At 43.1% G+C, this 22,712-nt stretch overlaps 1 protein-coding gene across 3 annotated transcripts in view; it reads right to left on the minus strand.

Annotated features, from left to right (window-relative positions):
- Positions 1-4,005: 4,005 nt before the first annotated feature.
- Kif16b (kinesin family member 16B) overlaps positions 4,006-22,712 on the minus strand; it is a 279,659-nt gene continuing 260,952 nt past the window's right edge. For all 3 annotated transcript variants that reach the window (XM_052723316.1, XM_052723317.1, XM_052723315.1), the window contains one exon: positions 4,006-5,226. In XM_052723316.1, coding sequence (XP_052579276.1) covers positions 5,068-5,226 — 159 coding nt within the window. In that variant the 3' untranslated portion in view covers positions 4,006-5,067. The remainder of the gene's footprint in view (positions 5,227-22,712) is intronic.

A 22,712-nucleotide genomic window follows, 5' to 3' on the forward strand; every position in this document is an offset into this window, starting at 1 on the left:
TTCTTTTTCTATCCGTTGAAAACAAGTTTAAAACACACACCAAAGAAGTTGCATAAGATAGTCCCCCCTCCCCCTTCACACGGCTTCTAGCTTATGTTTTTTGGAGAAGAGCTGGTAAGAGTTTAGACAGCAACCCAAGTGCAAATGAACCAACAACAAACTTAATTTCACAAACTGTTATTATTCGCTGTGATTATTTCCTCTGAAGATAGTCCTGGCAGCTTTGAAGGAACAGCTGCAGTCTCCCTCCTCACTCTCCCTCCTCCCTCTTTTCCTTCCTTCCTCCCTTCTTCCCTTCCTGCAACAAGACTGGGAAGGAAGGCAGGGTTCTCAGGAATAGCAAAGCCTCAGGCAGTTCTTTCCTGAGCTGTTCCCAGGCACAACTGTGAGCTCAGCTGGGAAGACACGCATGTCTACAATCGTCAGCTGCACACGGATGTGTGATGCTTTCGGCCAAGTTACTGCTTTCAAGCAGCCGGGCTGGCTTAAGTTCAGGCTTCCTGTATGTGCTATTCCTCCAGGCTTCCCTTCTGGAGACAGGCTTCCTGGTGACCCACCTTCATGGAAACACACAGCATCACACAGAAGTTCTGTGGGGCCATCCGCATTTTCTTCTACGTTTCCCACTTTGTACATGGCACACTATCCTACTTTGATGCTTGGCGAGAGAGAGCTAGCCCATCTCTCTATAAACACATCCTCCCATATGAATGGGAAAGAACTTGCCTTTCTAGCAGTGGGGAAAATGTGTGTTATGGTCAGGCTGTGTTTTATCCTCAGTTACTCCATATTGGACAAAACAGTGGAGTTTTAGGCAGTTTGTTGCTCTAGGAGACTTCTTTATTTCTTAAGTTCTCCCCATGTAGACTTGGCTGGCTTGAAACTTGATATGTAGAAAGGTGGCTTTGAATTCATAGAAATCCACCTACCTGTGCCTCCTGAGTACTGGGATTAATTCACATGCTAGGAGACTCCATTTTGACAACCATTGTTTGACTCCATTTTGAGGAAGAAGGATGATTGCAGTCACTGGGCAGATTCAGAAACTGCATCATCCACCAGGCACACCCACAGTGCAGACTGATAAATGACTTACTCCTCAGAGTAGAAAGGGAGCCACCATCCTAGTTTGTTGGGAGAATGGAGACTGTAGGGGTACGTGGGTGAACCACAGAAACCAGGTTCCACAGCTTATTAGGTACACAGGACAGATGAAGGAAATGGTGAACCCCATGAAGTGTTGGAGAGCTAACACTGCCAAGGCATGGCCCATGACAAACTATCATCTGACACTTGCTAAGTGCGCCTCCAAGACTGACAAGCAGAAGACTCTCCCCCATGTCCGAGCTTTAGCTTGGCTCTGTCTCCTGCTGTTGATGTGGCCCACATGACTGCCTGCCCATCTACCTATTATCCCACCTGGACCTGCTTCTGACCCATTCCTGGCTGCAGACCCAGTCTGGACTTCCATTTCAAAGCCAAATTCTGCAGCTTCATTCCCAAACTCTAACTCCAGCAGCAGCTCCCTCTGGGCCCTGGTCTGGTTCTGTGTCAATATAGACTTAGCCCACTTCTGAAGCCTCTTGAGCTCTGCAACAGCCTCTTTAACTTGCATTCATTCTGTATATATGCATAGAGATGTAGATATGTTTACTATGTGCTGTGTGGATTAATATTAGTAATTCAGATTGGAATAAAAGAACTTGCTTGCCTCAGTCAGGCAACCAAAGCAGGGCAGGATTATATGACAAATTATTCTTTGAAATCATTAACCTTGTGAAGCCATTGTTATTCAGTAAATTCTAACATTGTAGAAGGACATAAATGTCGATTATTAGCATAGCATGTTCATGCAATGCAAAACCCACATTAACATCCCATAAAATTAAACCCAGAATACCAACTAACATGCCTTGACCTGAGGCTGGGACTTATAGCTCCACAGTAGCTCTGTGGAGTAGACATCCTCTGGGTTCATCCATGTGCTAATCTGTGCAAACTTCTGGCTAGATGGTGAATGTCATGTCTGGAGCCTATGTAGGCTGATCAGAAGCCAGACTGAGAACAACTAACTCTTATTTACATCAAAACATAAATTTCTGCTGAAGATATAAATCTGAACAAAAATTTAAATCTGAAAGGACCTTGGGAATGGGAATCTTGTTCATGTATCTCTATAGCATGTTCAACATCTCTATATCATGAGCAGAGAATCTTGTAGGTCGTCAGTCATTATTGAGTTAACATGACTCATACTCTCCCTATCATCTGTCTAAATTAACCACAAGGCTGAATTTGAACCTAATTCAGAGACAGCCAGGTCTGTGTGGGAACTGGGCCAAAGGTTATTATATCGTGATTTTAAATAAGATTGATAAGCATTTATTTTATAAACAATATCTAGGAAGGCATGCCACCTACTTTAAAAAAGAATTCTATTAAGTTTCCCAGATTTGTCCAAGTGACAACAAAGTATAAGAGGATGAGTTCTCAGTCTGAATTGTTAAAGTGGACAGTTAGTATTTGGGATGCCCCGAAATATAGTAATACAGTACATACTTGTTAATTTTATTTCTTTAAATTATTCCAAATCATTGAGGCTTCCATTTTGTCAGCCTAGACCCATCATCTGTCTTATCTTTATCTCAGAGAGGAATGCCATTCTTGGGATAAGCTTTTTGTACACTGTGTGAAGATGTGTCTGTCTGTCATTCATCACCTGCCTAAGACAGCTTCTAATTGGTCTAATAAAGAACTGAATGGCCAACAGCTAGGCAGGAGAGGATAGGTGGGACTTCCAGGGAGAGACAGGAACTCTGGGAAAGAATCTGAGGCATGGGAGATTTGCTAGTCAGACATAGATTAAGTTGGACATATGGTACTGAGGAGAGGTAACAAGCTATGTGGCAGAACATAGATTAATGTTAACTAGTTGGTTTGTTTTAAGAGCTAGTTGAGAGCAAGCATACTAAGGCCAAACTTTCATAATTAATAGAAAGTCTCCATGTCATTATTAGAGAGCTACTGATAGAAAGACCCATTATACTCCATGATTTGTTTAGATATAATTCTTCACTTGCTTTCCAACATCCCCTCATGTTTAATTCAGATTCAGCAGCCTCTATGTCAGATGGGAACCATGGAGTTCTTACACACACAAACAACTATAGCTGGACCAACTGGACTAATTCATCCCCTGCTAACCATAGGTCCAAATGGAAGCTAGAATCATCTCAGAGAATTGCTTTGTTTTCAGGTAGGGACCAAGGTCTGGGGAGATGGAGCGACTCGTCAGGCCTTTGCTGGCCTTAGCCAGAGCTAGTGCTGAGGCTCCAACCACTATCATGAAGACTATAGGAGGAGGATCGTCTTATGACTGTACTTCTCATGGACACACTATTTTTGCCAAATATCATGTATAATTTTAACAAAATACTTGCCATGAACCTAGCTTTTAATATAGGTCCCAAAGGGCAAGAGATAGATTATTGGTCAGTTAAAAAAAAATTTACTCAAGGAAATGAGGCTTCAGCAGGTGGACTTCTTTTAAATAAATTACCTGTGGCTAAGTCTCATCTCCCAGTTTTTAGCCTTTAGTCTTTAGTCTTAAATTCAACTGCTATGAAACCTAGGCCTGTAGTCATGACTGGAGAGAGAAGCAGGTCCTCCTGTGGCAATTAAATAAATAGTCCATTTTAATTTTTTATGTTAAGCTATGATATTTCATTAAGAGAATATTAGTTTCCTCCTTATAGGAATAGCTGCATCTTTAAACATACTTTGAAGGTTGGAGAGTTCTGCTGGGCAGGTATGTTCTAGAAGACTGAATGCAAACATGTGCTGTTAGCCATTCATTTGTGACTTCAATCATTACTGTGACTGCATTTTCTGCAACAGAAGTGCCAGATTATACATTATGCATCTTCCTAAGCACATCAGATCAATTGTTAAACGGACCAGTAGGAATGATCATATTACAAACTTAAAATAAACTGAGCTACAGGGTAGAGTTCATGACTTCATTTAATATTGATAGCAGCTCAATTTAACAGTTGAAAAAGCAAACACCTTTAATAAATTTGGTGTGGATGATTATACAGCTTGATATTGAACTATTTTACAGGAGCGTACACATATAAATCTATAGGTAGGATTATGTACATTTCAATATATACCACGTATTTTTCCTACTCACAATTTTCTTTTGATAAACGAAGCAGTTTCACTGTACATAGATGTGCAATGCTACATTATGTCCTGAGTAATTGAGGGATTATTAATAAACTACTGCAAATTCTCTTTTTTGTAGATAATGATCCTGAAGATTCTGTACTAAAACATGAACAAAAGGATAGTTGAAAGATTGCATCCAGCTTTGTACTTGTTTTATGGAGAAAAAGCTCAAGAATGGACAACAGCCATTGAAGTTTGGGAAAATGCCCTCAAATATTGAAGGTTTAAGCAATGTCTTATTTTTAGGGGTTTCTGCAAGTTTTAAGTGATGTTGTCTACATCCAACTTGTCAGGCATGGAAGACTCTTTTCATGATTGGCCTAGAGATCCTTTTTGCAGAACAGGACATTTGGTGTAAACTTCAAAGATGTAAACATCTTTGAAATATAGCCAGCCACATGGAAGGAGTATAAAAAACAAGCATATTTTGGTGAAAGAGGAAACCAGATGGAAGTCATTTAAGGTGGTCTGGTAAGCCACCCACTCTGGGAGGTCCCAAGTTGACTTGGCTCTGGGAGCCCCAAGATAAGCAAGCCACACACCCATCTTGCCACAGGGGACTGACTTGCTGCACAATGAGAAGGAAGCACTATGGGGAAGGCCACGTTCAAGTGCAGAGGTACAGGAACAACTGCCGGTCAGGGTCGCCCTTGGTAGGCAAAGCAGCCCACTCCCAAACTCAGGCACTAGATATGGTGTGTTAGGTGGTCTGGGTTGGCTGCTGCATGCTGCCCCAACAGGAGGAGGCAGCCGGGATCCTGGTGCGGGGTCTGCCTGTAGTGGAGACACTTGGATGAGAAGGCACTGTGTTGGTGGTTCCTTGTCACCTCAGATCTATCCTGTTCCATGGCTGCTGTAGTCAAAGACTCCTTTCTTGAAGAACGGCGAGAACTCACAAATGGTATGCTTCGACAGGGTCAGCCCCACTTTGTTGATGTGAAGGGGAGATGTTGCAGACTGGAGCATCACACTGAAAAACTCCCTGAGGTATTTCTGGGACAAGACAAGAGTGAAGAACATGGTCAAGACAGTGCTAGAGTCAAGGAGGGGAGAGAAAATGTCCAATGTACCAATGATCTACACATACATTTATTTCATAAACAAAACCAAGGACAGAATGCTCCAAAGGGCCTTGACCACCTTGGCCCTGGCCAGCCTATGCAGTGCAGACAGGCTGTGATGTCCAGGCCTATAGGACTCTAATCTACAGAAATGTCACCTGAGGTCCTCCTGTAGACAGGGCCATGTGGAATGCCAGAGGTGCTAGGACGGGACATGTTCCCTATGGCAACTTTACCCTACTTAAAATGTCATTTTCTTCTCAAGTTTCACATTGGCTGGTGTGTCCATCTGAGCAACATTAGCATTTGTATCTTCTTTGAATCCTATGTATAAATAGGGTCAGTTCCAAGTACTAATATTTACAGAATATTTAAAAACTTCTATAATCATCATCAATAACAACATATTCTTCCTAAGGTGAAAGGTGAAATGCTCTGGGCTTTCTACCTTTCTCTCCCCCATGGCAGGTGTTCATCACAACATCACTTGCCTTTTATGGAACTGAGAGAGAAAGGATGCCTGAGATGAGATGCAGAGAGTGAACTCAGCCGTGGGTGCCAGAAACAAATATTAGGGAAGAAGGGGATGTACAAGAATAGCGCCTGCAATTCAGGTCAGGCAAGTTTTGTCAACACAGAAAAGGAACTGTCTCCATTCATTTAAAAATATACACAATCCTGGCACAAATTCGGAAATGAAGCATTGTTATTCTTGACTGTAACAAAACAGAAGTCCAATCCTAGAGCAGTGGCTCCCACCTAGGGGTGGTAGCTCCACAGGCAATGTGTGGACACCTGTAACTCTCATGTGTGTGTTGAGGCATACTCTAGGGGTTAGAAGCCAGGGATGCTCTAGGGCCCAAGGATAAGGAATTATTTGGCCTCAGCTGAAGTTTCTCCTAGAGGAAAGCTCAGCTACCTTTATGAATGGGGAGACTCAGCTGTCCTTTGAAAGAAGTTATTTAGTTCAAATAAGTTTGTTAGCCACTTGTTTAAAATTAATGGCAAGGGCTCAGGTCACCTTTATACACCATCACTACTACCCTCTGACTTTGTGCACTTCACAGAAGTAAAGCTGAATATGCAGAGATAAACTGTATATTCCTTTTTCACCTTCTCTGTGGTGCCAAGGATGGAATCTCCAGCCTTGTGCATGCCAGTCAGTCACTCCCCCACTGAACTAACTATACTTCCAGACCTCAAACTATACATTCTCTGTGGAGGCCCACAAAGCTTCCTAGTGAGATCTGAGCTTGCTTTACTCAGCAGAGCTGCATTAAGGGATGGCTTGACCACATGCATGATTACCAGGTGTTAGGAAAGGTCTGCACTTGGCTGTGCTAGGGGGAGGTCTTTTTCTCCACCCCTTGGTATTCCTTTAACAAGCCCTTTAGAAGAGCCAGGAGGGGCTGGTGGATAAGGATTCAGGCCCTCCTGAGGCGATCCAGTATTTCTGTCTCTCTCCCCTCTGTAATTCAATCTAAATATTTCTCACTTCTCCCTACTCAAGAGTACCCTGGGGAAAAAGTGGGAGCAGATCTCCCAAAATTCTCTAAATATATCATTTGACCAGCGTTGTGCACATGAAACTGTCACCAAACCAAGATAACAAACACTTGCACCACCACAGAAGTTTCTCAAGTCACCCAATTTGGCATGATCTTCATACCCTTCCTAGAATCCTAGAATGACACCCTTTCTTTGAAACTGAGACTTTCTATTGAGGAAGCTGCTGGTGGGGTACACAAGAGGCTGGCCACCAAGCACAAAGATTCAAAAACAAGAAGTTTTCACTAAAACTTGGTTTCCTAGCTCAGTATTCTTAAGTCTCAGTCAAGCCTCTCCACAGAAGATTCTGAAGCTGAAATCAGGGGAAGGCAAGAAAATGCCTAGCCAAGTGAGAAGGGCAGAGGGAGTAGCCTTGGCGTTTTTCTCACGTCAGAAGCCAAAAGGAAACGTGACTTTAGTTTTCCTAGTTGAAGAGACTTGTAAGAATATCAGTTTGTTGGATAGATGGGAGACACAACACCCGAGCTGCCAAGGCTAAAGCCACGTGGTGGTCCAGGTAGCTTTCTGTGGATTCTAATCACTTGAACCCACACAGAGTGCTTCATCCAGTGATAGATGGGGAAAAGTCATTTCCCCAGCCCTGGTTTTGACAACAAATGCCAAGAATCTTCAACAGAGCAAAGACAGCCTCTTTAACTGTCCTATGAAAGCTGGGAATCCATATGTACAAAATTTATGAAATTAAATCACTCTATCTCATTCTCCAAATGGATCGAATACCTTAGTTTCAGACTGGAAATTCTGAAATTGTTAGAGAAAAAAGTGGGGAAAACACATCAAGGTATAGGAATGGACAGGGCTTTTCTCAAGAGGAATCCAGTTGCTCAACAAATAAAGCCAACAGTTGGCCAATGGGAGGGATCCCATGAGATTAGAATGTTTTTTTGTAAAAACAGTCAAGTGAAGAAACAGCCTACAGAATGGGAGAAAATCCTTGGAAGTTATACACCTGATGTTTAATGTCTAAAACATAGAAAGAATGCAGAAAACAAATAAAAAAGAAACCAACTCAATCAATAAATTGGCTAATGAGATGAACATATAATCTCAAAAGAGGAACACTAAAGGTCAATGAACAGAAAACGAGTTCAACTTTGCTAATGGTCAAGGAAATGTGAATCAAAACGACACTGAGATGCCATCTTACCCTGGCTGGAAAGCAGTCCTTAAGAAAACAAAGAACGAAAGCTGGCAAGGATGTGGCCAAAGGGAGCCTGACATGCTGCTGGCGGCAACAGAACTAACCCAGCCGCCATGGATGCCAGAGTCCTAAAAAATCAACAACAACAACAACAACAAAACCCAACTAACAGCAGACCTTCTATGTGACCCAGGCATTTCATTTCTGGGTATTTACCTAAAGGATTCCACATCCACATGTCACAAGACATTTCAACATCAGTGCTTATAATGGTGCCAATCATAGGAGCTAAATTATTGAACCAGACTCAGTGTCTCACAACAGAGGGATGGATTAAAAAAAAAAAAAGAGGAATATACACACAGTTGAATGCTTTTAGCTGTAAAGAAGAATGAAATGACATCTCCAGAAAAAAATGGATACAAGTGGAGACAATAATGTTAAGCTAATAAAGTTAAACAGAAAAAGGTTGTGGTAGTTTGAATGTAATTGGCCCCTATAAGCTTATAATACATTAAATAGTATGTGTATAGGAGAGAGACTTGGAAGTTCTAATAAAATTGTGTAAGGGCGTGTGAGGGAGTGAGAAAAGAGAGAGTAGTGGAAATATACTAGAAATCATATATATGTAAAAAGTGTGGAAATAAATAAGATTGTGAACAGAGGTATCCTGAATTGGTATATAAAAGTTATTTCCAGATGCCATAAGGTTATTAAATGAGAGTCCCGGCATCAGATGTGTGATATTGCCCAACACATTGCTGGTCAAGGAGGCCCTAGAGGCCCCTCAAACAATATAGGTTATTGTCACTGCTCTAAGCTGCCCACCAGAAGTGCACAATATGACTGTTTCTGGAAACATCACAGGTTAGAACACAGAGAAATAAAAGCCGGAGGCTGATTCTGTACTGCTTAGCTCTCACAGTGCTAGAAGGTGCTACGCAGGATGCTTGAGAAGAAAAGTTATCAGCAATGATACTTAGCTATGGACCCAGTGCGGTATACTATTGACCAGCCAGGCGAGATGCACCAACTGGTGCAGTAGTGCCATGAGTGTTATGGGGTAATGAACCACTTCCTGCTCTGAGGCCTGCTCCATAGGTGGAAACTGCTATCTGGTACTGTAAACCTAATCAAAAGCCTATGGCTGGCGAGGTAGAAGGCCCTATGCAGGAAACTAATGCAGTCATTTTGCTAAATGGACATGATGCATCTATCAAATTGCTTTCTAAATACTTTTGTTTGTGCCCATAGCTCCCAGGCCCAAAATGCTCAGATGGAACTATCCACAATGGGCTGAGCTCTCCTACATCAATTAACCACCAAGGTGCCCCACAAACATGCCCACAGGCCAATGAGTGGGGCATGCCCTCATTTGAGACTCCCTCAGATAACTCTGGGCTGTGTCAAGTTGACAGCTGAAGTTAACTAGGAAAGCCTGAGAGGCTTCTTTTAGCTGTAGATGCAAAAACTCATGACTGGTCACAACACAGAGAATAAAATGACTGGTGAACCTAACTGAGTTATCTACGTCATCCCCTCCCAGGCCCAGGGAACACTGTGTATGTGGTGGGGTTAAGAAGGTAAGAGCTTGCTGGGTGGTGGTGGTGCATGCCTTTAATCCCAGCACTCGGGAGGTAGAGCCAGGTGGATCTCTGTGAGTTCAAGGCCAGCCGGGGCTACAGAGTAAGTTCCAGGAAAAGCACAAAGCTACACAGAGAAACCCTGTCTCGAAAAACCAAAAAAAAAAAAAAAAAAAAAAAAAAAAAGAGAGAGAGAGAGAAAGTAGGAGCATGGCATGGTACTCTTGTCTCAGCAGTTGTGGTTATTCACTTAAGACCTGAAATAAGATTGGACCCAGAAACATTCCATCATGTAATGGGGAGAGGCTCATGTGGCCTCTCCCCTCCCTGAGGAGCTACAGACAGTTCATGGTTGCTGGGAGACAAAGAAACATTTCCTTTAGTGACATAGTCACTGCTAAACTACCCATATCCTGGTAAATAATCTCTCAACCACATTTTTGGAAGCAAGCCTAATTAGACTAATTAGTTCACAAATAGATAGATAGATGATAGATGAAATCAGAAAAGAGACTGGCTAGGAAGAAGAAAAGAATCAGATGGAGTGAAGGTGGTGGCCCATGCCTTTAATCCCAGCACTTAGGAGGCAGAGGCAGGCGGATCTCTGTGAGTTAGAGGCCAGCCTGGTCTATAAAGTGAGTTCCAGGATAGCCAGGGCTACATAGAGAAACCCTGTCTCGAAAAAACCAAACCAAACCAAACCAAAACAAAAAGAGCATTATAGGGGATAACTCTGATCATAAAGAAACCCATTGTCATGTGTAACTAATATCTGCTAATAAAAACCTTGAAGAAAAACAGGGCAATGACTTTAAATGGGACAGATGAGGGCTTGCCCAGCTGTGCACTGAACTGTGCCTGATGTGCAGTTTCCTGCAGGGACAGAGGGGGTCTTCCATGCAGAAGCACAGACTCAGGAGCACCTGGGCAGCCCCTTCTCCACAAGCCAGGGGGAGCGCATTGACAACAGAATGTTTACATCAAGCTTGTTTTCCAGATGAACTCTGACAGACTACAAGGCAATTGGAATCCAAGAACAGATGTTGTATCAACATTTGTCATAATTAGTTCACAAAGTAGGGTCCTTTTAAAGGGCCAATAAAGCCTGAAATTGTGTATAGTGAGAAGCAAAGTTAAAAAGATAAATAAAAGAAAAGGAGGAAGTACTGGAGACACCTTCCCTGTCACAGCATGGCCATTACAAGAGAGCTATAAATCTGCTGAAGGTAATGACTTCATCTTCAAATAAACTCATTACCATGGCTTCATGAAACCTCCAGACAGAAAGATCTGATCTGGCCACCTCTTCACATTGCAGAGCTTTCTCTCTCCAAATAATTCCCCGCACAGTCAGAGTATGGGGCAGTTGGCTTCTCTGACACAGACAGCTTCTGTGGTGAGACAGCATGTGGCTAGGAAATGACTTGGCCGTGACCACAAGGTGTTCCCAGGGCTGTACAACAAGGCATGGCCTTTATTGGTTATGTTTGAAGTGGGCTGATCCAGTTCCAGGGAAGGACAAAACTAAGGGCTGTGGGTAGGGCGAGAAGTAAACAGAATGAACATTCCAAAAGTTTCTCAAGGTCTCGGGATTGTCATTCTTACCTGCAGTCCCCAGTTAACCATGGCATACTATCTAGCTTAGGAAAAGTGCTGAGACATAACATTGACAATTGTTTCCAGAGTTAATTTTAAGTTTTAATATATGCCTGGAGAACATCACATCATATGAGTATATGACCTAATGAAATTCCCACCAATGAACATGCCTATGTATGTGGTCAGCACTGGTTATAAACAACAAGACTTTCCATCCAGCCAACCCTCCTGTGTCCCCATGATCTGAAAGTCTCTTCCCGAGGGTAGCAACAGTTCACTGTCTGGACTGGTACTGGTTCAGAACACTCTCTGTGTCTGACTCTCACTGTTTGATGCACCCTTTGTCCAAGAGTCCCACTGTGGGATGTGTGCGATGCACCTGCTCTAAGTGTGTAGTTGTGGCATTCAGGACCTTTCACTGTTTTATTTCACAGGTGACCAAGAGGGGGGCTGACAATAATGACTTGTTTGGTCTTTCTGAGTTCTGTTTCAATGATGAACTCCACTTTGAATGATTTTTGTTGCTTGGGCACAAAATAATTTCTACCACATCTGTACCTGAAGGAAGAAATAAAAAGTCCTTCTGTTATAGGTACCCCTCTTCTGTTGACCCACAGATATCCTCAGCATGTGAGAAAGAAGTTCAGGAACCAGGCTGCATCCCCAGGGTAGCACACTCCATAAAAAGAGAATTGAAAAAACTGAAGGACATTAGGAGTTTAAGTGACTTATCAGGGTCAGAAGTGCAAAGCAGGAAAAGGATTTGTAAGACCCAATATCCAACTGCTGTGTCTTTCATTCGGTAAAATGAAACTGAAGTGAGGATACTTAAAACACGTGTCCTGTGAGGATCCACAGAGGACCAGCAACCTCTGCCTGGGATGGTGTCATAATGAGTCCTTGCCTGGTTTATGTCTTGGCTCAGGGGCACCTAGGACAGCAATGGCACCTGTGGGGATGGGCAACATTGCAGCCCTGCCATGGAGGCAAGATGGAAAATCAAGTCAGTCTAAATCCTCCAGCAAGACTACAATGTAGAGAACAAGGAAGAATGCCATAGCAAGTGAGGATCTATGTGACTGACCATGGCGGGGGGTAGGGAGTAAGGGAGTTTGGGGTGTCTGGTGAGACAGGGGAAGAAGGGCTACTGTGAAAGTGAGAGTTAAGAGAAGCAGAGAGTGGGGGACGAAAGCATGACAACAGAGGACAAATGCCTATGATTTACTTGTTTACAAGTTGGCCGAAAGGATTTAAGAATAGTAAGAAATATATCAGACATAGCTATCTAGGCTATGCACTTTTTGCCACTTGAACCAACATTAGGCATAAATAAGAGCTTTCTTATCAATGCTTTCAGAAAATCAAATTTAGATGGCTAATCTCAAGGAGTATTTCAGCACTGACACATAGCACCTTGATGTCATAAAGTGACTTCCTTCAAAGGTTTCCAGTGCAGTTTACAGTCTGGGAAAGTCTGCCAATTCGAGGACAGCAAGCTGGTGGAGGTGACTGGGAGTGACAGACCCTTGTATGTCTGCCATGTGGCTTAAGAAATTCCCTCAAACAATGCCGGGCGGTGGTGGCGCACGCCTTTAATCCCAGCACTCGGGAGGCAGAGCCAGGAGGATCTCTGTGAGTTCGAGGCCAGCCTGGACTACCAAGTGAGTTCCAGGAAAGGCGCAAAGCTACACAGAGAAACCCTGTCTCGAAAAAACCAAAAAAAAAAAAAAAAAAAAAAAAAAGAAATTCCCTCAAACAAATGAAGACAATACTCTGTAAGGAACTGTGGGCCTTTGTTTTTATTTGTTATTTATTTATGAAATTAAAATGTTTATATCATTTCCTTCCACCAACCTTTCCCATGAACTCATGAACCCATGAACTTCCCACTTTACTTTCACTCAAATTCATGGTCTCTATTTCTCTGCTGTTTCATATATCTAATATATAATATGCATATTATATATTTTTTCCTAAATATATAAATACAACTTTCTCAGGCTATATGTTACACACATACACACAAACACACACACACACACACACACACATAATTTATATGAATTCAGGGCTATTATTTACTTTTTAAGTGAAGGTCTTATTATGTAGCTAAGGTTGGCTTCAAATTCACTATGAAGTCCAGGCTAGTCTCACACTCAAACAATTCTCCTTCATGAGTCTTCCCAATGCTGGAATTCTAGACAGGAATCACCATGCCTGTCTTGGACCATGAGCTTTTAAAGATGACAAATGATGGTATATACATGACTGTCACAGACATGAAACAATGAGGTTTCTGAATGCCTTCTTGTTTAGCAGATCCCACGCCTCAGCAAAATAAGACTTTCTTGCCAAGCTCCATTTATCAAAGACTTGCAAAGTTCTAAGCACTGTGAGAATTCTTAAAGGTGTTTATTAAATTTCTATAGAAACTTAATGAGATGGGGACAATTGTCAAGTCTGTATAATCAATACAGAAGCAGACCCAGGGAGGCTAAGTAATACCACAGAGGTCCGTGGGCATCTAAGCTAGACAGCCAAGGCTTAACACCAGGGCTTTGCCGAGAGGTTGATCGCATCTACTAGGCTCACCCACAGAGCTCCCTCTGCTGAGCCCATCTTGTCTTCAAAGAGTGAAGCCATCTAGGGGTGTCTCAGCTGTTTGAGCCTCATAAACTGCCTTTCCTAAGCTTAATGGTGCTCCAGTGGGGACTGCTGCCTGCATTCTTTACCCCTCATGCTTTTCTGCAGAGGTGACACTCACAGTGACTTTGAAGACCCTGACCATTTTCCTGACTGTCCTGTTTCCACTTCCCTTTTTAGAGAGCATCCAGGTCTCCGCTCTGAAGAGACACCCATTCTTTGAAGACAGCTCATCTGGCTTTATTAAGGAAAGAAGGCTGGACAATTTTTCCTACGCATATTCTTGGATTGACACATCACAGCCAAAAAGCTACTGGAGTCAGCCCTTAGAATGTGCTAGAACCAAAGGGTCTTTGGGGATTCAGCAAGGCATCCCCAGATTGCACAGCTACTGTCATGGAGAATTTTCAAGAGTGAGTGAAATTTGAAGACCAGAGTCTTTAGTCTTTGTCCCTTGCCAAGGCTTAGGATTGGTGAGTCTATTTTTCTTAAGTGGCCATAGTCAGCTGCTATGGTTCACAATAAAGTTTACTGTAAACAGTCCCCAAGATGCAGGCAGATGGTAGATAGCCATGAAATCAAGAGAAATCTTCCATGTGGATCATGACTGAGTTCCTCATGGTTGACTAGCTGTCAGATCAAGACATCAGCCCATGACACTCTTCTTCTAAGAAGACTGTGAACCTAGGAGGCTTTTGAAAATAACAGTCCAGATGAGGCAGAGCAGCGAGCTACACATCCCCAGCAAAGCATCAGGCTGGGAGGAGCACTCCCTAAATCTTGATCTACATTTAGGCCTATCTTCAAAATTCCTCTGGCACTTCAAAACATAACTAAACATTACTAGTCTTCTGTACCAACAGGGCTAGTATGGTCTACTAGGTAAGTTAATAGTTCTGAAAGGCAAAACACACTCTACAGTAAATTCAGTGATAAGCAAGCATACAATCTATTAAGTTTTTATTTGTCCCCAGGATGTAGTATATTGACTATGGTTTGCAAGCCATGGCTCTGAAATAATGTGTTGCTATATGCACAGACCTTCTTGATGAAGGTCAATATATAGACAAGATTCATGCTGACCTATAATGCCTTTTCAGCTGACCACAGGCTTTCCCTGCTGGAAGAACTGGGTAAAATCTAGTCTCCAGGCAGTCTCTGCTGGGCTTCTCACCAGACTCCAGACCTTCAAATGACATGTGAGGGTGACCCCAGATACAGCCCAGGGCCTCAGCTGTCTACCTGAGCAAAATCTTCTAGGGCTAATAGGACATTTCCAGGTACAGCCCCTTCTTATTTTAGAGGTGGTCCTTTTCAGGCCTGGGATCTTGAAGGAAGGGAAGGTTTGGGAACAGGGAAGGAGGAATGAAGTCTAAATTCAGCAAACCGTGTGAGGGAGGGAGTTAGGCTGGCACATGTAGCAGGGCTGTGTGGAGAACTCAGAATCTAGATTCAGGTCACCAGAGCTTTGTAAGAAGCATTTCCCAGTTTCTGAGCAATAGGACCTCTAAGACACGCTCTGCTTAGAGATGAGGACACTGACATCAAGAGGCCCTGACTTAGTCAAGGTCAACAGCCACAAAGAAGGACAGAATGACTAGCGCTTCTAGTCTGGGAGACAATCAAAATATTCTCATATGACCTTCAAGGGTCATGTCATCTTGAAGTCAGAGATGAAATGTGGCCTGTCTTTAGGACTTTCAATACCATGTTAAAGGACTTTCAATACCATGTTAAAGTAGGTTCCTGGAATACCCTTTGACTTTCAAAGATTTTCACTCTCTCTCTCTCTCTTTCTCTCTCTTTCTCTCTCTCTCTCTCTCTCTCTCTCTCTCTCTCTCTCTCTCTCTCTCTCTCTCTCTCTCTCGTGTGTGTGTGTGTGTGTGTGTGTGTGTGTGTGTGTGTGTGTGTGTGTGTGTGTGTGCGCGCGCAGGTGGGGATAATTGGGCCTTCAGAAGTGTTCAGAGGTGTCAGCCCTCTTATCTATTGGCTCCTTCCCCTCTATTTTAATTAGCAGGGATGAAGTCATGAGCATTTTATGCTATTAAGAAGGTTCTGCTTTAATAAGGCCCCCCCCATCTATAGCTGTGGCCCGCTCCTTAGTTCATGTGCAATACATCACTGAGCTGTGTCATTCTGATGATTCTCTCAACTATCTCACTGTTGTGGAACTTGCTTCCTTTTACAGAATTTTAACATAAATCTGTAATTTAAAGTTATTGAAATCATTAAAATTGAAATGAAATGTTCTTTAGAAATGTAATAGGGCCTCATCTGCCTTTCAACTGTACATTTAGCAGGGAGGAGAGTTCAAGGGCATTCTTCATCCCCAGAAGTCATTGGGTGGGAACACAAGACAAGCATCTGTCTAGTAAGACCTACAGGATCCATTTACCTGGCAGAGAAACTTAGAGAATTTGTCATTGACTGATGAGCTCTGAAGATATTTCAGGTCCAGATGGAGATACCCCAGGATATCTCCAGATCTTAGAAAGGTCTGGTTCTTACTGTGTTATAAATCAATCCAGTAGGCTCTATGAAATTCCCCTGTCCAAGTCTTCCCAGTTCCAAACTCCCACAAATATTAGTCTGCCCACTTTTCACTGGCATTTCAGAAACTCTACAACTCAGCTGCACTGGATCATCAAGTATGCTGGATACACCTCCTAACTTGACCTAAATGACCTGCGCATTCTGATGCAATGAGGAAAATTTGGTCCAGCTGACACATGCATGCATCCAGCAGTCACTGCACACCTGCTCTCCATGAAGGACCGTGCCAGGTCTGGCACCATGTGCTGAGTAGGACAGACACACAGTCTCCCTCTGAGTGCTCAGAATCACACCTCTCTTGCTGTTGGGTGCTTTGCCCTGTCATCCAAACCCCATCTATCTTTTTAATTTTTTTCTTAATTGGTGTACAAAGCAATGGGTTTCTTGATGGGACTTCATTCACTTTGTTGCTGTTGGTCCTTGCTCCAGCATCCCCTCCCCCAAACTTGGCACCCCCTCCTGCTAGTAACCTTCCTCCCCAACTACCTTCCCCTTTGCTTTCTTGTTACACGGATTCTGTTACCCTGCTTTTCTGAATTCCTTCTTTTTTTTTAGCCCATCACAAATCTCCTTTAAGACTTCCTTTTCCCACTTATGGCCCTTTTATGACCTTTGACCACACACCCATATTTAGCTTAAAATCTAAGACACCATAAGGTATCCTGAATGGCTGAATAGTTTTACTAGCGTTTCCAGTTGAGACCCTTCTTGGGTTCCTTATAGCATGTCCAGTCCTGACACGTAAACTTCCCCTAGCCTACAGAAATATCCATCTAGGCTGGGCTTTGCAGGCCAAGAGGTAGTATTAATGTTATGATTATATTATATTACAAAAGATAGCCCTCCTGCTCCACACTGCCACTTTTCTGGATAGATCACACAGAGGTGGTGGGCATACTCCGTACCCTGCACAGGGCAGGTAATGATAAACAAACCTGCTTCCATCTTAGGCTTGAAAGCCATCTTATAGTAAAGACAAACTAGATTCATTCCTGTTTATGATTAAACCTGTTTCTCAAGGATTGGGTTGTGCCCTGCCTATAACCTTAACTACACATGGTTCTGTACTGCATGTTCTAGGAAATGGCAACCATGTCTTTGTTTCAAAAGCTTATTATGACCACCTGTTGTTATGACCATCTTGTTATGACCACCCGTTGTGGAAGCCATTTTCTTCACTATAAGTTTCCAACTTCTGAGAAGAGATAAAGTTAGCCAGGCAGGAAGTTGACTGGGAAATGGAATGCCTTGTAGTTTGCTCTATTATTGACCCCAGTAAGCCATGCTTTTGTAGCTTCCTACCTCTATTTGAATTCAGGTCAAGCCTGTGACTTGAACTAGTTTATACACTGGAGGGAATGTTTGCATGCAGCTGCTTACACGTTCTGGGGCTTTGTCTGAGCTCTGTCCCTAAGAAGCTAGGATTCAATGTCAGATACACGAGTGGCCTGACCTCTCTTAGCTTGGGAAAGATGAAAAACCCAGGCTTGCCCTATCCAGGGTCCAGACAGCCAATAGGATTGGTAGTAAGATAAGGAAAGAAGAAATGAATGAAATTAATCAAGATAGACTGAAGGTTTCTTTGGTTCCTATGTATAATTTATGATTAGATATAAATTACTGTCCTATTCTATTTCATGTCAGTGACTTCCAAACCTTTTAGCAGTCCTAGAGAGTAACTCTCTCCTTGCAAGTACTTCTGTTATACCAGCTACCTTTACTACCCTAGGTTTTGAAGTAAATACTTGAAATAAGTAGTCACCACTTGAAACATGGTATTTATTTCTTGATGTTACATAGAAGTCTGAGAGCTCCCAGTTAAAATTCATCAGGGTGAAAATGTTAGTCTGTGATTACAGAATCAGAACTATTCATTATAGCTATTCAGAGAATCTGCTTTATGAGTTTAATGACATAAGCATATTGTATTGAATTATTATGGTACTGCATCAATTGGATTCATAAATTTAATATACTCAGTCTGGTTCACACATTCTAATAAAATCTAGCAAGCTTTAAAAATTTTATAAGGGATGTGTGTTTAAAGTCCATGTGATATTCAATTTTTACAGGTTGACGGTCCTGCTCGGGGTATTAAACAGCTCCAGCGATCATGATGACCCCACCTGACAGAAGAACAGGCTTTGGTGAAATCTCCAAAGTGAACAAGCTATATCAGAAAGATCAGGAGGCACCTGGACAGAGAAGCTGGTGGAGTCTTTCCTTGCAGCACAAGTCAAAACCACCTTGTATTCCCTGCTCATAGAGAGGAAGAGGATGGTGCTTATCCCCTAACTGCCAGCCAGAGAGAAGGAAGCTTGGCACCTTATAAGGATGTATTGTCAAGTTCTGATGGGCTCCATTCTCTACTTCACATGGTGGTAAAGGTCAAAAACCAGGGGGATCAAGGTTTGGGAGGAGGGTTACAGTGAGGGGTTCCCAGAGCCCCTGTGGGCCTTTCCATTTGGCTTTAGGTGAGGGATCCGTAAGTGGCTCAAAGCAGACACAGCCGAGCAGCTTTCACAGCACCAGGGAGAAAGCAGGGAGCCCTTTCCTCCAGCCCTGTGGCCATGGCCTCAGGCACCCAGGCCCTTACAACCACCATGTGGGAGGAGCAAGGGGACTTTCTAGGCCTGGGGGTAGGGTAGCACTGGAATAAGTGCCTCACTGTTATGCACCCCAGTTTCCTCATCTGATTATAACACCTACCCAGGAAGAGAAGATTGCATGAGCTCCTGTCTGTACAGTGCTTGGGGCAGAATCTAATTCACAGCATTTCCATAGTAAAGAGTCAATATTATTATCTATACTACACTGTCCTCGGGGAGCCAGTAGACAAATATGCTAATTTTCTCCTCTTGGAGTGTTTAAGACATATGAGCTTAAAACATGGTGGAATAATAAGTGCTTTCTCTTGCAAAGAAAAGCAGACGACAGCATGCATGTGAATATATTTCCCATACTGCCTCTCATCAAGCATTGGCAGATCTTCGTTTCAAGATCTGCTCTCAAGCCAGAAAGAGGATACATTTCAAAGCGGGGAATGACGATTAAGTATGAGCTGAAAACCGACCCACACCAAGCAAGAGCTTACTTCAGGCACATTTCAGATCCTGCTATTCTGACAAATGCATTTGGGCAACTGTTATTATTTTTGTTTCCAAGTTTAGGGTTCCTTCCAGCACTATAGAAACTCATCGAGATTCTTGACAATCTGAGATAAAACGGCTACTCCAAATTACTCTGTTGACTGATAGAATTTTTAGTGACTATCTTGCTGTGTGGTACCTCTTGGCTATGATGCACTTAGGCACAAATTCAAATAATCAGGTGCTAAACAATTAGAGGATTAGGAAGCCACTGCACATGAGTTGCTGGAAGCCCAAAGCCTGCCTGTGGTGGAACTCAGGATAGAGGCAGCCCCTGAACAGGAACAATGAAGACTTTAGCCTGCCCTCTCCTCCTGCTGTGGTTGTGGGTCAATGGAACATGCCTTTCCTCTACTATTGGCTTATGATAGTTTGTACGTGAATGGTAGCTTTACTTTGGCTAAAATTCGGTTGTCCATGGCCATCTGAACACCACCAAGTTCCTGAACTCAGGGCAAGAGGGTAAGCTTCTCAGCCTCAGGGAGGGAAGACCTGCTGCCCCTTGTTTTGTTTCCTGAACAAGGGGCTCCTAACAATCCCCGTGAGACTATTTGCCTTGCAGATTACCCCCCTGCCATGGGCCTTATCTCTTAGTGTCCACCATAGCCCTCTGTTCCTCGGGGAAGCCATGACTGAACCCCAGGTGCAGGAGACCCATGGCCTTCAGTGGTAGGCCTATGACCTAACCCAACAGAGAGGATTAACCAGAGATTTGGATTATCTGCATCAATGGTCCTCTTCATTGAAGACAATGACTGAGGCATGACTGTCAGGGGAGACAGAGACAGAGAGAACGCCAGATCAGAATGTCTTAAACACAATATCTCTACCTGAAAAGGATGGATTAGGTATGTATTTCATAAAGGGAAATGCAGAGAAAAATTCCTTTTCTATCCAGTTATTTATTGATGCATATATGTGCCATGTCTATGCACACATGTGTACATATAGTATATTAACAAAAGACACTGAAGACCGAGTGACTGATACACTGGGTAGCTGACAGAAAGCCCTAATAAGATGACAAATATTGAGGCATACAGGCTTTCTTCCCTAAGGTCCTTATCAAAATCCCACAAGTTTCCAGTGGCTTCTTTTTCCTGACCATACAAAGTTACTATAATTTTTCTTTTTTGATAGAAAGAAGTTTACTGAACCTTAATTTGTGTTTCAAAGCCAAACTTCAAGAACTCAACTGTCCTGGCCACCCAGTCAAGTCTGAGAACTGAGCACATGAGCAATGAAGACTACTGTGACTTAGCTGACCAATACCCTTCCTGAGGCACATGTCCATGTTAGACTGCCACTTGACTGTCACTCTTTCAGTCACCCCATCCTTCAGTTTGTAGTCTTCTGCTGAAATGTGGAAGGCAGTGGAACGCAGGAGAAAGAGGAGATGGAAGTGGGATGATAATGTTCCCCATCAGAGAAAGAACAGCAGCTGGAGGGTCCTAGAAAGAGTGGTGGGGCCTTTCACCCGAGACTGAGCACACTGGGGTGAAGTTGAGACCCACTTACAAATAAGATTCAATTCATTTCTATTTATGTGTCTGAGCTCTGTGTGTGTGTTTGAGCACAGTGACTTGCGTGGGCACCCTCAGAGGCCATAAGATAGTGTCAAATCCCCTGGTGCTAGGGGTACAAGTGGCTGTGAACCAATGTGGACGCTGGGAACTGAACTCTGGTTCACATTCTTTTTTTTTTTTTTTTTTTTTTTATTAATTTATTTTGCAATACAATTCAGTTCTACATATCAGCCACGGATTCCCTTGTTCTCCCCCCTCCCGTCCCCCTCACCTTCCCCCCAACCCCCCCCCCCCATTCCCATCTCCTCCAGGGCAAAGCCTTCCCCACAGACTGAGGTCAACCTGGTAGACTCAGTCCAGGTAGGTCTAGTCCCCTCCTCCCAGGCCGAGCCAAACAATCCTGCATAGGTCCCAGGTTTCAAACAGCCAACTCATGCAATGAGCACAAGATCTGGTCCCACTGCCTGGATGCCTCCCAAACAGATCAAGCCAATCAACTGTCTCATCCATTCAGAGGGCCTGATCCAGTGGGGACCCCTCAGCCATTGGTTCATAGTTCATGTGTTTCCATTCATTTGGCTATTTGTCCCTGTGCTTTATCCAACCTTGGTCTCAACACTTCTCGCTCATATAAACCCTCCTCATTCTCGCTAATTGGACTCCCAGAGATCCACCCGGGGCCTAATGAAAGGCGAGGGTTGAGGGAAAGAGAGCTTGGGGGAGCGGGAGATCCCAGCTGGATCAACAACAGAGAGGGAGAACAAGGAATAGGAGACCATGGTAAATAAAGACCACATGAGAATAGGAAGAAGCAAAGTGCTAGAGAGGCCCACAGAAATCCACAAAGATACCCACACAACAGACTGCTGGCAGAGGTCGAGAGACAGCCTGAACTGACCTACTCTGGTGATGGGATGGCCAAACACCCTAATTGTTGTGCTAGAAACCTCATCCAACTACTGAGGGATCTGGTTCACATTCTTAACAACTGCTGAGCCACCTTCCAGCTCTATGCTCACTTTGTAATTTTAATTTTTGTCCCAAGGAAACTTCCATTCAGGCCAGAAATGTCAGTGTACAGTATGTAAGCTGTTACTTAAAATGTCCAGATTTCTTTAAAGAAGCTTCACAGAAATACAGGATGGTGAATTGCAAGACAGATGCTAATACAGTAATGGATAAGGAAAAGGGAACAGACACCAAGCACATAGACCCATACACTGGAGCTATTTCCAAAGGAAGCAGTCATCTTACTGCGCACAGTGTTTAATCAAAGAGCTCTGCAACACAAGCCCTGGAGCCCACAGAAAGTCCATTGAGAAAATGAGGGGGCTTTCAATTTCTACCATGTTCAACATTGATTAGCAAGTGCTTTCTTGATTCCAACATCAGTTTCTTAATTTTATGAATAATATGAAACAGGTGATCTCAATTTAAAAAAAGAGATTAGGTAAAGTCTTAATTAAAAAAAAGTTTGGGTTACCCAGAATAAAAATTAAGTATGTAAATGTAAACGCATTACAGAGAACTGCTGGGAACAGAAATAAATCTGTTTGGAAATGGATGGGAGCTTTACACAGACCAAAAGTAGGTAAAGGGTTTTGTAGAGTTGGAACAAACTGATGCTTTTATCCATTTGTTTCTCCCTCAGTATT

This window comes from Peromyscus californicus, unplaced genomic scaffold (assembly GCF_007827085.1).
Source record: "Peromyscus californicus insignis strain IS unplaced genomic scaffold, ASM782708v3 Scaffold_7__1_contigs__length_154581171, whole genome shotgun sequence".
In the NCBI taxonomy this organism is placed as follows: domain Eukaryota; kingdom Metazoa; phylum Chordata; class Mammalia; order Rodentia; family Cricetidae; genus Peromyscus; species Peromyscus californicus.